The following is a 13,175-nucleotide window of genomic DNA, read 5'->3' on the forward strand; positions in this document are numbered from 1 at the left end:
AATACTTCAGGCTGGAGTAATGGAAAGGACATAGAATAAGGACTTCAAGAAGGACAGAGTGCTCTGTCCGTCAGCTCCTGAAGAAAATCAAGGCAACACCTTTAAACCTCCCCTGCAAAAGGATGAATGAAAGATTTAAATGCTCACTGAAATAGCAGATGCTTGGAAATTTAAAAAATTACTTTGTTTATAAACTACAAGCCCATGATTAGTATCAGAAATTCCTGGTTTTCAGTTGTAACACTTGGATCATGAGATCAGATTTCTTAGAGGTGTAAGTGAAACAGAACAGTGTTATTTAAAACAGAGGAAAATATTCTCTTAATAAACTTTGTAAGACCTTTTTATTCTGATTACATTTCTGAACTAGAAAACAAGATGTCCCACATCTTTTCCTGGTGAAAAAGCCACCCCAGCCCTCCCAAAAAAAAAGCCACGTGAAGCCATTTATCCTTTTCCCAGTACCTGTGAGCCTTGGAGGAAGCTGGTTCTTTTACTGGCTGAAGTCATGTTCGCAATACTTATGAGATGGAAAGAGGGCTTGTGCACACAAAAATCAGGATTCAAATCTTTTCTGAAGAACATTAGTGCCCATGACAGGACACAATAGACCATTTAGCTACAAAAGATGGGGAGGATATAGTACATTGCTAATGAAAGCATTTCAGAACATCAGTGTCAGTGAAGTGCATTTATATCTATTTTAATCATCTACAATTCTGTGCCTAATTTTCTACGACAGTTAAATATTCTGGACAGAAAACAAGAGATGCTTAAAAGAGGAAAATGTTGGATCTATTTCCAGGATTTTTTTCCTTTTCTCCTAAGCTGCAGCAAAGGACATATTTTAATAGCAAACAGAGCTAAGTCTTCAATCTGGAGAAGTAACTGAGGTTCTTCAGCATTTCCAAGCTCCTGAACAGTGCACAGAATTTACAAAGCAACACAGAACTGTCATTCCAGCTGGCAAGTATCTTTGCCTAATAAAACATAACACACTGAGGGAAGACAGTTCATTCACCTCGAAGGGCAAACTCCTGCACCTGGAGAACAACTCCGTGCATCAGGAAATGCCAGGGGCTGAGGAGCTGGAAACAGCTCAGCAGGGAATAGCCTGGGGTGGGCCCTACCGGGCACCAAGACACAGATGTGGTATAAAAGAAAGTGGTCTCCTGGGCTTCACCAGGCAAAGCACTGCCAGCAGGTGGAGGGAGGTGAGCTGTTCCCTCTGCTCGTCACGGGTGAGGCCACACCTGGAGTGCTGTGTCCAGTTCTGGGCTCCTCAGTACAAGAGGGACATGGACATGTTGGAGAGAGTCCAGTGAGGGGCACAGAGTGACAAAGTGACTGGAGCTCCTCTCCTGTGAGGAAAGACTGGGGAAGCTGGGACTGTTCAGCTGGGAGAAGAGAAGGCTCAGGAGGATCTCACCAATGTGTACAAATACCTAAAGGAAGAGTGCAAAGAAGACAAAGCCAGGCTCTTTTCCATGGTGCCCAGTGACAGGACCAGAGCAATGGGCATGAACTGAAACACAGGAGGCTCCCTCTGAACGACAGCACTCTTAACTTGAGGATGACTAAGCACTGGCAGCTGGTTCTGGGTGGCCCTGTTTGAGCAGGGGGCTGGGATCAGATGATCTCCACAGGTTCCTTCCAACCTCAGTCATTCTGTGCTTTTGTGACATTGGCTGATTGCCTACATAAACAAAACACATCACCTTGCTCCAACAAACCGCATCTTACTATTTAAGATATCTAAATAATTGTAAAAATATTTTATAGAGAATACAAAGTGGCAAAACTGATGGCTTAGTAAAGACCACAAGTCTGTGATGCTTAAAGAAAAAAACAGCTCAAGTGTGCATGTGTGTGTATATATATATATATATATATATATATATACACACGTATATGAACTAGCCAAATGCTTTAAAAACCAACATCCTTGGGTGGAGAAGGTCTTAATTGCTCATCAAGCAGTCTACCTGAGCCATATGTCAGTATTAAAGCATATAAAAATCTATTTTACTGTGTAAAGCTTAACACAGATTTCATTTGCTCATATGGGAGAACTCTGCTATCTTTAACCAGTGACCCAGCAAGGTATTTTTTGCTACAGTCCTAACAAACCATCTATTCAGCTGAATGCTACAGGCCTTCAAGGGAGAAGATTAAAGGTAAATATGCACTTCACAGAAAATTCAAATTTTTCTTTGAAAAGCTAAGGTTACTGGATACATACAAACATGCCAAATCAATTATGGGGAGAAAGCACAGGCATAGTTAGTGCTGAAGTCACTCCAGGGTACCTGTACAAATACACATTCTCTGAAGGCTGCTTATTCCAGCTCCATTATCCTTATGGGCACAGAGGGCAGAGCAGAATGTCAGGAACAGGACGCCTGTATGACACAGCACAGGCACACCAAGCAGCCTCTTGAGAACTAGCAGGCAGGTTTTACAGAACCTTTGGCAAGACCTACACATTAACTGTGCTACTTCTAGAAACTCTTGTTTAAAGTTTATTGAGAAATTTCTGTGTGCTGCAGACATACCCAACAAATCTCGGCGGAAGACTTGCTGCCACAGAAAAATGTGCCTGTTTTTAAGAGACGAGGGTGGAAGTTCAATACTTATGGTTTGGCAAAGATGACATTTCCTTGTGCCCAAAACTGAATACCCTACTCAGTATTAGCTGGGTGCCTGGGGCAATTTAGAAATGACAATTCCACTGAAGTCCAGAATGGCAGAAAGTATAAATCTTAAAAGGAATGGTCCAACCTGTCTCAGTTATGGATTTCTGTAACTACTGCAGCTGCACACTGGATTTACCTTGGCTGGATTAAGCATAATTGTCAACTGGTGCAAAACCCAACTGTCCCAAGGAAGAACACCACTGATGATAATTCCTTATCTTTCTCTATGCCAGTTCACTGAACTTGGTCTATCCCACTACACATAAATCCTAGAGTGTTAATTCATCTAGCCATGCTTCAACAACACTATTTTACTTCACCAGAATAATAATAAAAAAAGGCATTATAAGCACACTGATGCATGACATTATTGCATCGATCAACTGCTACCAGGACTTTTGCCTCTGCTCTGAGGAAGACTAGAACTGGGTCCCATGAAGTAGCCTAGAACTGCTAGAACTGCACAAACAAAAAGAAATTTCAAAAATTTTCTAGTCTAATTGAATCATAAGGTAATTACTTCTCTTATTTGGTAAGAACTACACCATTCTGTACAATCTCATCTGAATACCCTTGGAAACCTTTCAACAGCCTTTTAACAAGCTACTGAGACATTAAATGTATGTCGACTTCCCTTCATTATTCTGATATCTTGGTATGGTGACCCAACTTCAAATAAAGGTTCAGAAATCCTAAGCATTGCTTCAAGATCTGATATAGTTTTGAAAGTAGAATTCATCCCTTCAGCTAAATCTCAAGACAGAAAGTACAAGGAAGAGTTACAGAAAAACGAGGCACTGAGAAGTCCCATTGCAGTCTGAAAGACATTACTAATTAAATATTCAAAATGTAGTATTTTAAGGAAGAGGATGAAGACAACAAATCACAAAAGCAATGGCACCACATAGGACAGACACAGAACTCCTTTTTTGCAAAGCCCCCAAGGGCCTGTTTCAGTTTTGCAATATCAGCCCTCAAACCACAATGGTGGTTGGTTTGGACTGTTAGCCTGCAGCAAGCCACTAATGCCCTCAAAGTTCTTAAGGAGAAGAATGAATGGACAACAGCATCCTCATTCAACTCATGGCAAGAAATGCAGAAAGGCTGTGGATGGACTACAGGTCAGAACCAGCAGCTAGAAACAAGTAATCACTGATTACTAATACATGCTGAAAGACCACAGCCAACTTGGCCCTCCACCAACCGGTATTGGGGCCTGATGGTTAAAGAGGAAGGGTTATAAGAAAGCAAGTCTTCAGACACCTTTAGCCTGTAGCTTGTCTTTTTTCTAAAAGTACTTGCAAATATCTTCACAGGAAGTTGTAAGGCAAACGTCAAGAGGCATGTATTGTTCAAATGTCTTATTCAGATTTTGTGATCTGGGGTCTGCTTGGGTTTGTACTCTCTTCTAGCTATGTAATGTGAGTGTGGCTTCCAGAACATGCTGCAGAAGAACAAGACAGGCAGAGTGGAATAGAATAATAAAATAACAATAGCTTGATTTTATTTGCCAAGGCACAGAAGCAGCAATATTCTTTTACTTATTGCTCATAACTGAGTATTTCTGATCTTAGGTAAAATACTGGTGTGGTATTAACACAGTGCTGAATATTTCATCAGTGGTGGGCTAGAAAGGATGAAGTTGAGGACATCAGTTTGGAAATGAGCAGCAAAGACAGAATTAAAAATTCAGCTCACTGCCTGCCCATGTGGTTGATGCACAAAGCTCTGACGTAGCTTCTGATTCAGAAGCTCTGCCTGCTGTGCCACTCCCAGCAATAAATTGCCTTTTACATACATGGATAAGCAGTCTAATCAAATAAGGATTTAAAGCAGGATGTGTTCAAAGGACCTGCTGATTTCTCTTAAAGCCTGATATTGCTCTCTCTGGGCTTCTATACATATTAAACAGTATACGAGATTTATCAGAGGGAAAAGGTGAGTACAAATACCTAGGTAGGCAAATACCTACAGTGTGCAAATAAATGTATCTTCTCAGATTTTCTGTGCCACTCTCCTATTCCTGGGGCATACTCCTGCTCGTGAGAACCCCCACTTAAAGCCAAGAACTACATCAGTTGCTGAGAGTGACCTGGTTTTTAGCAGATTTTGCATCACTGCCCCTTGAGAAATCACTTGCAGCCAGAATGCCAAATGGCCTCCTACCCAAATGACCTGCTTATGCTTTCCAAGCTTTGTCAGAACAGTCACAGTCAGACAGACCTTATGCAGCTCTAATACTGGCCCTTTTTGACCTGCCCCAACATGAATAAAACACAACCAGCAACATCATTCCTCACACATCTGGAATCCGCTGCTACAATACATGCCTGTCACCCTAATGGGGCATTTGCACACTATACACTGGTCAAATGCTTAGCAAGAAAATCCTCACTTACAGTGCTGCTTTCTACCCTTGGGAGTGCTGTGGGTCTTCCCACGTATCCAAGTGCTCCTACAACAACACTCGCTGTTAAAGCTGGTCGACATGAGCTGGTGATGAAAACCTGCAGATAAGGACTATAACTCTTAAATTTTACCCTGACTTCCTGCTACCATCTCTCCTGGATTTATGGAAATAACAAGAAAAGGCTGTTTTAAGAGGCATAAAAGCCTGCTTTTAGCACAGAAGCTGAATTTAATGTTTTGGATTCTGCACCTTAAAAGCACGGCTGTAAACCTGCCTTTTGAGGCAGGAACTTCAAACATAGCCTGTATTTTTAAAGGGAACTTCAAATGTCCAACTGCTAGACTGCAATTTACCTGATCACCAAGCATCAATCAAAAAAATCTTCAGATTGTTGAAGAAAACATTCTCTATGCAGCTTCTATGCCCCAGGAATAACTCCAGAAACTACTTCATACAATGCAAATTCATTGCTCAGCAGAAAGACATCAAATAGAACAGACAGGAGTTACAAATGTGCACCTTATCTTCAAGTACATCTATCTTTCAGTGACAAAACACCACCTACTACTCATGGATACTACTACTTTGGCAATGGACTGCCTGGAAGACATGAGGGAAATTTTCATGTATTTCTAGTTTAGTTTCTAAAAAAAAAAAGAAAAAAATAAATTCCAAGACCTAAGATTCAAACTTGTCAACGACTGCTATGGAGAAACTGTGCAAAACAAGTCTTAGTATCTCTAGCAGTGGGAAAAATCTAGTAAGAAACAGCACCTGATTAGATGTAAGAGGAATTGAACCCATCGTATAAATGCACAGCAAATTAGATCTCATTTATTTTCCTGCTCATAGAGTTACTTGTTCAATTTAAGGAAAAACTACCCTTGTCAGAGCTCTGCCTTCTAAAGCAAAGACTGTTCACTCCTCAAGGTGAAAACAGTTCATGAAGATCTCTGCAGTAAAGAGTGGAACTAGAAACTGAAACTATAATGCACAAAGAAAATGAACTAAAATTATTTTCAATCATGTCTCCTTACATGTAATTTATTATTCAGACACTGTGTGTGTGAGATGTTCTCACCTAGGTTATTTTTCAACTTTTCTGCTGACTCAGAATTTCTAAGTCAATGGTTCTAAACAAAAGGTATTTAGTGAAACATTTGTCTTTTTGATGAGATTGTAATATTTCTTGGGAATTCTACAAAGTGTAATTTTATTAGAATTTTACTTCTCCACAGATTCTGCAGTTGTAATAGATGTCCTTTCCCATGGGTTTAGAAAGAGCACAGAGACTTAGAAATTAAAAAATTTCAGAACAGAATTTGAATCAGGATGATCAGGGCTCAAAACTAGAAGAATATTGTCTCCTTTAACAGAGAATGACCTCCACAAACTTTCATTAAAATCAACATGTAAAACCAAGCATACACACAATGTTACCAGTGAGAAGAATGCTGATACTAAAAGACACTGTGCTTTTTTCTCATAACTGAGAATTATTTTATCTAGATCTGGTATTTTATCCAGATCTGATAGTGCTTTAATTTGTGCTGCTTAGTAACTCCCAGTATGAGAACTTCATTTTCATTGCTTTAAACTTTGCAATGCTTTGAAAAGTTTTTAGCACAGCCTAAAAAAAAATCAAGGTAGGGAAAAAACTACTCAAGAGACTGTGACAGACGTTTTCTTTGAGATTTCTTAGCTGCTCTCATCTTATTAGGAAATAATATCCTGCTAATTTTAGGCTCTTTTTTCCCCAAAAAAATTAGTTTTACATTTGCGATTAGGAGTGAGATTTTTGTAAACCACTCAGCAGTTAACAGACTTTTGCTCTCATGTCACTTCAAAGACTCTGAAATTCCCATTCCATTTCGGTATTTTGAAAGAAGAAGAAAATTTAGAAGAATGCTCTCACCAACAAGTATTAACATTACCAAGAATAGAATAAATTGAAACTTGAAGCAAAAACCTCAAGGGAATGATAGCAGTGCAAAAGGAAAACAAACTGAGCATCTCAAAGACCTAACAGTATTGACATCTTGGCTACAGAAATAATATGATTTCAAATCATCAATAAGATGTTGTTCCTCCCCCAATGACTCTACACTCACAGACTGAGATTGCTGATTGAGCCTTATGATTGTGGAGCACGGAAACACATGGGGAAGGATAATTACTAACCAGTTATCTTTTTGTTTCCTCCATGTTCCTTCCACAGCTTCCTGATCTCATCCCCCGCCCTCTCAAGCTACCTCACAAGTAAAAGCACATCTCCTTCCTAACTTATGCTTTGGGCAAATGAATCCACTGCTACTCCCTGTTCATCCCCTCCCTGTGTCCTAAATGCATCCTAATCCTTACTGCAGAGGCATGCCTCCCACCGTTGTGTTTTAAAGAAATCAATAATTTATTTAGTCAGCTGAGGCTGGTTATTTGTGAAACTAATCCATTATGTGCCACTCACACATCTTGTGAAAAATGCTGTCCCAAAGACAATGCCTGCCCCACCTCCTGCCTTTACATTTAACCACGTGTTATTTTTCCTGAAGAGTCACATTAGCAATGTGAACCTGGAGGGAAGGAAAGGCCACTCTCCCTCCCAGCTATCTGCTGTGACAGCACTCAGGGAAGATGCAAGCATGGGACTGTTGCTACTTGATTCATCCACAGCCCAGATCATGTGCTGGACATGGGGAGGAGGAGATATCCATTTGCCCAACTAACCAAGAACTAAACACATGACCATTAGGCTATTGTCAGGTTGATACTTACAGTTCTCTTGGATGCTTGGGTCTGCAACCAATTTTTTAGCTGTGGGATTTCCAAAACACCTACATCAGATGATGTAAGTTAAGTATCATGTAAGTTAAGTATCCAAACCCAGGAAGGATTTGCTAAATCTCACTGTCAAGAGCTATACCCCTGTGGCATGGAGGCTCCATATGTTAGTGAACATATTTCAGGGAAGGCACATACAACAGTGTGATGATGCCACTGCATGTGTTATACAGGATTTCTATTCCAAATGTTCATTACAATTTAATTTAAAATTTATGAACATTGGCAAGTTTACTCTATTTTCCAGCTGGGACAGTGTATCAATAGGAAAAATGAGATGATGTGTTTTAGCTTTTGGTGGTAATTTTTCATCACAGAAATCTATTCCTTATTCCACATTAATAGTTTGCATACCGACTTCATCCTGGATCTCCTCTGCCACAGCAGGCACGTTGTAGAGGAAGGAGAGAGACTGGTTCATGCGCTCATATATCACACGTAGATGTGTCATAACCTACGGAAACAAACGTATTTTAAGGAGAGGAATACTGTGGATAATTTGGCATCATCACAAATTTTATAGGTTATAGACAGCAAGATTTTTTTCACTTGTTCTGTGCATATGATTTCAGAATGCTCTACGTACTGAAACTGTCAAATCCATTACAAAATTCACCTCTCACCTACAGCTGCCACGAAAAATAGCTTGTAGATGCTCTTCCACAGCAACTACCTGAAATCCCATGGGAATGCAGTTATTAAAATAGGGATTTACATTTGCTGTGGGGCAGAGCATGTACACAAGCAGCTATTGTGGCAGAAATCCACAGCCTCATTCATCTTGCAACACCATTTACATTTGCCCATACCCTTAAGTCTTCACAGAACACGCAAACCGAGTGAGGTGCAATGATTGCTGCATCAAAGGGTTTCAGTTGTTTGGTTCTATTTATTTATTTATTTATTTATTAAATCCCAATATTGCAAAAACAAACAGCTCTCTGGGAAGAAAAAAAATAAAAGCTTTGTAAAAACATTGGCCAGCATTTTCAGCTGAAAACAAAAATATTTCTACTCAGAAGCATTGCTGCATTGCCTCATGTGATTACATCTCTATTGCCTCAGGTGCCCTCACATTGCTAGGGTTGAGTCACGACATCCCATGATAAATGCTCCCCCAGGGTACTCTCCATAAGTATCACCTGCCTTCAGCAGAAAGAGAACTAGAGGTGCATTTTAGAAGTCTTAGAAGGCTGACAGGGTAATTAGAGCCTAAAAAGGAAAATGATATGTAGAAAGCGATTTTAATTAAACAACGATATGATTTCTTCAAATCCAGATACAGTATTTATGGGTTTGAACAAAATATTTTGGTTTTCATTTTCCACTGGAAAAAAAACTTTACAAACAGATCCTCCAGTCTGTATTTCCCAACCTTCTGACCAATTCAAGAAACAAAGATGGTGAATCAATACCCATTCCTATAACGACATACTAAGCAACACACTTCACTTCTTGTTTTTAAATACCAGTTTCCATTCACCTGTGCTGCCACACAACCAGCACTGGATTTTGCTATTAAAACAATCCAGTGACTTAGAAACTAAGTCATGTTAGATGCTTAAGACAAGACAAAGGCAACAGTCACAGCAGAAGACAGTTGGAAGGGTGTATTTCTAACTCCAGTCATTTCAAGGTAGCACGATCTGATTGTACACATCTGGCTGAAATAGATGTTTGAGAAATCTAATCTGCCATTCAGGGAAGTACATGGGTTTGGCTTTTAGCAATACCAGTCAGTTCAAAAACCGTGGCTGGAACAGTGCCTGCCATTGAATCCTGCAGAGGGAACAGCACCAGATTCCACAGATTACAGCACACTGTTTTTACAGCTTATCCATTGTGCCTTCAATTTTAATTGCTGTTTTGAAAGCCAGCTACATCTTCAGTCTTGGGGGTTTTGGTTTTTTTTGCTTTCTTACCCTCCATGATTTATGAAGACAACATAAAAGCTGTTCCAAAACATACACATTGAGGACTGCAGTAACATTCGGCAGTTAAAATGCCATGAACTAGTGTCTATTTTAAAAGAACACATTAAACTCAAGTGCATTGCAGTAATCACATTTACAGACATTACAAGTACCTCTGCAATGACTGCAGGAAGGTTGGTTGCAGTCAGATGGCTACAGGACTTCTTGTTCTGCCACTTCAGCTGAGGGAAGTACGACCATGTGTGGTTGCTAAATCTACTACTGATGTTTTCCCAGAGGTATTATTTACCAAAGCATTAATGAAGGCTCGCAGCATTAATGCTCTAAAAGACTCCTCAGGAAATGCCCATGGCTGACTCGCTGTCTGGGTAGACAGAAAACCTGTTTTCCGGTTCTTCTCAGAAGAAAAATCATACCCACACTACTACATCTCTTTGCCCTAATCTTCTGATGGAGAGCAGATGGTTTTTGATTGCATATAGAGCTGTCCACAGAAAGGAGTCGGGTAGCTGGTAAAAAACAGGTTGACAGAAATTTCACAGTGGTTATGAACAAACACTAACCCTCAGTGGGGATTACCTGAGATCTGATTTGGGCAGCTTTCTTTGGGTCTACCATGCGGACGTGTTCGAAGTGTTTGAGGGTGTGCTGTCTGTCCTTCTGCTCAGCACGCACGTACTTCTTCAGCATGTTGAACACGTGACGAGGCTACAGGAAAGAAATAGGGGAAAAAAACCATCAGTTCAGAACAGCACATATTTTAGTTCCTTGCACTGGACCTTCACCACCACTAGGCAAAGTCCTCTCAGAAAATCTGCTGAAACCTGGACTCCGCTGGAAGCATTTCAAGGATTCTCCACACGTGGTCTACTATGCTGGATACTCAACCAATATCAACATCTGTCAACTACAGTTAAACTTCAGCAACGAAAAAATTACAGCTGGTTAACTTTTATAAACAGTAAACAGAAAGTGCATGTTCAGATTCGAACCAGAAAGTAACCTGCCCAACTGCTGCATGGAAGACCATGTGAAAGCACTGCTAAGCCAAGGAATGTTCTGCTCTACTCTGAAGTGGTGTGTTCAGCCTGGAGGAGACTGAAGGCAGAGCTCATTGCAGTTACAGCTTCCTTGTGAAGGGAAGTGGAGGGGCAAGCACTGATCTCTTCTGTGTGGTGACCAGTGACAGGACCCAAAGGAATGACCTGAAGCTGAGTCAGGGGAGGTTTAGGTTGGATATCAGGAAAAGGTTCTTCATCCAGAGGGTGGCTGGGCACTGGAACAGGCTCCCCAGGGAAGTGGTCATAGCATCAAGCCTGACAGAGTTCAAGAAGTGTTTGCATAATGCTCTCAGGCACATGGTGTATTTTGGGGTGTGTCCTGTGCAGGGCCAGGAGTTGGACTTGATGACTCTTGTGGGTCCTTCCAACTCAGGATATTCTGTGATTCTATGAATAATCACAAGACTTGACTGCAAAACTTTTAAGAAGGAAGAAAAAAAAAAAAATCAAGATGCTCTTGCCCTGTCACTACTGCCACTTCCCCAGGGAGAAAACGAGGAGGAAAGGAACCACTGGGCTGAGATACAGAACATACACATCCAGAACACTCAACTGACTGAAAAGCCTAAGAAAAGACCCTCTTGGTCTTCTGAAGTTTCTCAGCTTAGGTGCCAGAGCTTGTAAAAATCTTAAGCCTATGTTTATATTGCAAGTGATTTTAATTAGTAAAAGCTATTAAATATATGCCTTAGGGCATATAATTGAATACAATGACAAGGTGTGTAGCTGAAGGGAACTTGAAAATATACACAGACTGATGACAGAACAGTGAAGGTTAAGATGTGTATTCCTGTGTAATTTCCTGCTCTGCACAATAACAGAGAGCCAAACCAGGAAGCATTCTCCAGCATCCAGCTAAGACATTCAGTTTTTAATTCAGAGTTTATGATGGATTCTGGAAATCGACACTCTCTCCCTCCATTCCCACTTGTGGTGCTGCACTTGTACATCCTACCTGAAGGTGCTGAGCAGTGAGAAGACAGGGAAAGGTGACCTTACTGTGCAGCAGATTAAAGAATGAGCAGAAGTGGTGGACAGCTGGTCTGGGCACTGGCAGTGACAGAGGGAAGAACGTGTGGAAGTGACAAAATGAGTTTCAGAGGCTCTGTGCACAGCCTTCCAAAACAGGAAGCACTGTGGGCGAAGTTGAAGTTTTAAGACTTAGATCCATGGACAAATATAGAGCCTAAACTAATTTAACATTTACATGAGAAATTAATACTAAGCTAGGGAGCTCAAAGGGTTTAAAAACCCCTTCAAGTTTAAGAGAAGCAACAGATTTAAATATCTCTGAGGAAAGTAACCCAAAGGTTATTTGCAGAAGATCTGTCAGACAGACAGAAATAGAGAGATATGAAGCCACTTCCTGCCAGAGAATTAAATTTAGTGGCTCCATTACAGAAAATTCACTCATGAGGAAAGTAACTCCAAGCCCCCAAAGCCAACCTCATCATCAACCCTTGGATGATGCTGCAAGAAACTGTGGACAAATGCTGAAAAGTGAGTAATCCTCATAATGTTGTGGTAAAAGCCAAACAACTGAAACACCAACTCTAAAGCTTTATAGAAATGAAGGCTGGAAGACCAGAAAGTTTAACAACAAGAAGAGAATTCTTAAGTTTTTGTTACCTTTCCTGGTAATTCAGCTTTCCCTGCCCCCAAGACACATCAAGGTAACCGGTTCAGGCAGACTGGAGAGAAAATGATTAATTTCTATTTTTTAAGAGATATTCCAAATGAAATATCGTGTTTAAAACCAGAAGAGAATAGCTTTTGTTTTCCTAGAGTGTGTTTGCATTCACTGCAATATGTCAATGAAACTTTACAAGTAGCTTGTTAGCAGGGCAACAATCTTGAAAATACCTGTCAAATACCACTAACAGCAGTAGTCACTTGGGTACCAGGCCCAAGCAGCCCACCTTAAGTGCCTTTAATAACATTGAGAAATGTCCCAAAATTATCACTATAAAGGAGAAATGAATGCATGCCTCTAGCATGTCTGGACAAGAAATCTTCCTGTGATGGCAGCAGAAATCCATAATTCAAGTTTGGGACAATGCAGAAAGAATATTAAAAGTGTTTCCTTACAGAAGCAGAGACTGCTTTTTCTCAAGCAGAAAAAAACCCCAAAACATTAGAAACTTGCTGTGGGTAGGAATATAAACCTAGAGAGTTTGTGCTTTGTTTTTATAACTGTCCATATGCATGTTTTAAACGCTGATCTGACATGGCCTAA

General features: G+C 40.4%; 1 protein-coding gene across 3 annotated transcripts in view; it reads right to left on the bottom strand.

The window, feature by feature from the left end:
• The window catches only part of APP (amyloid beta precursor protein), a 200,977-nt gene that overhangs the window by 38,057 nt on the left and 149,745 nt on the right, over positions 1–13,175 (bottom strand). For all 3 annotated transcript variants that reach the window (XM_050332717.1, XM_050332718.1, XM_050332719.1), the window contains 2 exons: positions 10,458–10,586; positions 8,299–8,398 (listed from right to left, as the gene is read on the bottom strand). In XM_050332717.1, coding sequence (XP_050188674.1) covers positions 8,299–8,398; positions 10,458–10,586 — 229 coding nt within the window. The remainder of the gene's footprint in view (positions 1–8,298; positions 8,399–10,457; positions 10,587–13,175) is intronic.

Source organism: Myiozetetes cayanensis, unplaced genomic scaffold, assembly GCF_022539395.1.
Source record: "Myiozetetes cayanensis isolate MyiCay16 unplaced genomic scaffold, myiCay2020 scf5-8, whole genome shotgun sequence".
NCBI classification, from domain to species: domain Eukaryota; kingdom Metazoa; phylum Chordata; class Aves; order Passeriformes; family Tyrannidae; genus Myiozetetes; species Myiozetetes cayanensis.